This window comes from Prosopis cineraria, unplaced genomic scaffold (assembly GCF_029017545.1).
Source record: "Prosopis cineraria cultivar Desert tree isolate PC_DT_omini unplaced genomic scaffold, ASM2901754v1 PC12, whole genome shotgun sequence".
Taxonomy (NCBI): domain Eukaryota; kingdom Viridiplantae; phylum Streptophyta; class Magnoliopsida; order Fabales; family Fabaceae; genus Prosopis; species Prosopis cineraria.
In genome coordinates, this window is record NW_026555343.1 from 13,130,530 (window position 1) to 13,133,733 (window position 3,204).

The window sequence follows — 3,204 nt, forward strand, 5'->3', positions numbered from 1 at the left end:
GTATGTACAGAAAAACAACTTGATTGTCCCACCATCTTACATCAAGCCACTCCCACGGGTGATTCGTTGCTCCATGTTGCAGCTGAACGTGGGAGAACAAGGATCGCAGAGCTGCTTGTTGATAATAATTTTTTGCTGATTGTGACAAATGTAAGAAAAGACACAGCGCTTTATGTTTCTGCAAGAGCTAAGAATATTGGAGTGATGAGAGTCATCTTGTTCAAATTTGGCGATGTTAGCAGTAAGGATAACTTTATTATGTTACCCAATGCATCTGGGAATAGAGCTCTACACGAAGCTATTCTGAGCAAATATCGTGAGGGGTTTGATTTCCTTCTAAGTGAGCAAAGTGAGAGTACTTGGCCTTTCTATTGGGACACCCACCCAGCAGACTCACCAATATATGTGGCAGTCCAAAGTGGGGATGTTGAAATTCTTCATCGTCTCTTGCAAATTCCGTTTCCCTCAGACCGGGACATTTTTAAGCGTCAGGGAAACTCTCCACTTTTTGCCGCCATATTACAACGCAATATTGGTATCTATATGTGTGGGATGCCAAAATAATTGATCAATGTGTTGCTTTTCTGGTTGTCATGTCAATTTCTTTACATTATATTTAAAGATTTCTCCTTTCATCTAAATAGTTTAAACTTCGGTCAGACATATTTCAAATTTTATATATTTAATTATAATTAATTTTAAAATTACTAAGATATGATATTTCTTTCTCTATTACTCCCTCAACTATTTTGTATGGGCTTGTTCTTTTTTTTAAAAAATAGCTTTGGAGGCGTCATGTCCCTAATTTTTAATTTTTTTATTGTTTTTTATTCTCTTGCTTTTCTTTCATTTCTTTTTCCTTTTCTTTTTTTCTTGTTTTTTCTCTTTGTTTTTTTGGCCATTTTTTCTTTTTCTGTGTCCCTGGTCAAATGGCTTTAATGGCATGTCAAATGCAAGTGTGTTTGATGATTATTCACTTCACTATAATTGTTTGAATCACCGGGTTAAATTAAACATATCTCAAGTTTTATATATTTTAATCTACTCTTTAATTACCAGATGTGTTACTTTTTTTAAATATGACCCATTTTTAATTATATATAAAATATGTTTTCTTTTATGTGTAGCTGCTTCGAAGGAGATAGTAGACAATAAAGAAAAGTTGATGTTCCTCACTGATGAAAATGGAGACACACCCCTCCATTATGCAGCATGCACCGGTTATGTGGAAGGCGTTCATGAACTTTTAAACAAATCCACCCATCTCGCCTTTCAACGAAATTCAGGAAGTGATCTTCCGATTCACTTTGCTTGCTATAAGGGCCACATTCAGGTGGTTGAAGAATTACTACGTGTACAAGGGCCTTGTACAAGTTTTTCACTCGATAATAAAGGTCGAGACATTCTTCACATTGCATCTATGAGAGGAAAAAGCAAGATGGTAAAATACCTATTGAAGCACCCGAAGATCAATTCCAAAACTGTGAATGAGAAAGACCTGCTAAATGGAGACACCCCACTGCATCTGGCTTCAAGAAAGTTGTATCTTTGGACTTTAGACCATCTATCACGAGACAAAAGAATAAATGTGAACGTCGTAAATGACCAGGGTTTAACAGCTATTGATATTATCGGAAGCCAAAGAAAATCTCTAATGACTCGTATAGAGGTATTTTGAAGTCTCTATATACCCAATATTTTTTTTAAATAATCTCTTTCTTTTCTACCAGGTTTTGATTTTAGACAAATTGCAGTTTTATAAAAGATTACGACATGTTAACATCTACTTGCTTGATTTGATCACCTTGCAGCTAGCAGCATATATGATTCTAATATTGGCCGGTGCCTCACTCAAACATAATACTAAGCTGAGATCAAATCATGTAGTGAAAAAAGCATGGAATGAGGATGATGCGGCTAACACACTCATAATTGTGGCCGTACTGGTAGCCACAGTGACATTTGCTGCTGGTATCACAATGCCAGCTGGAGTATACAGTTCGGATGACCCAGTCCCTAAAAAAAGAGGCATGGCAGTGTTGACTGATCAAACCCTGTTCAAAACATTTATGACTTTCAACACCACTGCCATGTATTTATCCACTTTCGGTACTATTCTTCTTCTTTGGAGGCAATTGCCTGATCGTCATGTTTCAAGACGAGCGTATATTATCTCAACATATTTTGTCCATCTGGCTCTTGGAACCATGCCAGTGGCATTTATGGCTGCCATATGTTTGGTTGTTAGAAATGATAGCTTTCTTGCAGATCTTACAAGTATCATCGGATTCATCTTTGTTTTCCTTATATTACTCCTTGGCTTTTTAGGATATTTTCCTAAGAGATCAATTCGCTTTCCGGTTTTCCATCAAGTTGTACGACTTGGTATTTGGTTTGGTCTTTTTTTATTTTATGGGAGTAAGGATGGTAGGGTTTATGCTGGTAAAATCCAACAAGACGAAGACAGTGCCACGCAAGAGAAGAACCGTGTCAACTCCCCTTGATATATATTGTAGAACCCAGTCGAAAGCTTTCTCAGTAATTGGGTAATTAATGTTTTGTTCACCTCTTCAGTTTATTTTATTTTGGATACATTCCTCAATGTAAAAAAGGCATTACAAATTAAAAATGCTCTTCATTCAGAACATCATCAAGTAAGTGTGAAGAGAGTTGGGTTCACAATCAAGTATATAGTCCAATTATTGTGAACAATGGTAAACTTTTTGGTGTAATATGAGCTAAGATATAATTAGGGTTTAATTTAAAATATTAGGGTTATCTATTAGGAATATTTATTCATTAGAATAAGGATTTATTATTTATTTTCTTATTATCTTAGATATTAGTATATTTAATATTAGATTTAGATTTGGGATTTGAGATTTGAATTTAAATTATTATTTTATTATTATTTTAAAACTTTGTAAATAGAGCTAGGAGATTTTATTTGTATTCAGTTTTGAGTATTGAATAATAAAAATTCCTATTTTTCTAGCCCCCTCCCTCCTTCTCTCTCTCTCTCTCTCTCTACTCCTTTCTCTTCTTTGTCTTCCTCTCCCAATTTTACATCAATTGGTACCAGGGTGAAATTCTCATCACACTTTTGTTGCCAATCTCACCTAGAAACACTACAAAAAAGTAGTGAATTAGCAATGAAATTTTGCATTACTAATCAATACAAAAGAACAGAGCTCATGAAAATAA

The 3,204-nt window shown here is 34.9% G+C and overlaps 1 protein-coding gene across 1 annotated transcript; it reads left to right on the forward strand.

Annotated features, from left to right (window-relative positions):
• Positions 1-1,370: 1,370 nt before the first annotated feature.
• On the forward strand, positions 1,371-2,565 carry LOC129287721 (protein ACCELERATED CELL DEATH 6-like). The gene is made up of 2 exons (XM_054923946.1): positions 1,371-1,669; positions 1,812-2,565. The coding sequence occupies exons 1-2, from the start codon at positions 1,421-1,423 to the stop codon at positions 2,502-2,504; spliced, it is 942 nt and encodes a 313-aa protein (XP_054779921.1). The 5' UTR covers positions 1,371-1,420; the 3' UTR covers positions 2,505-2,565.
• The last annotated feature ends 639 nt before the right edge of the window (positions 2,566-3,204 follow it).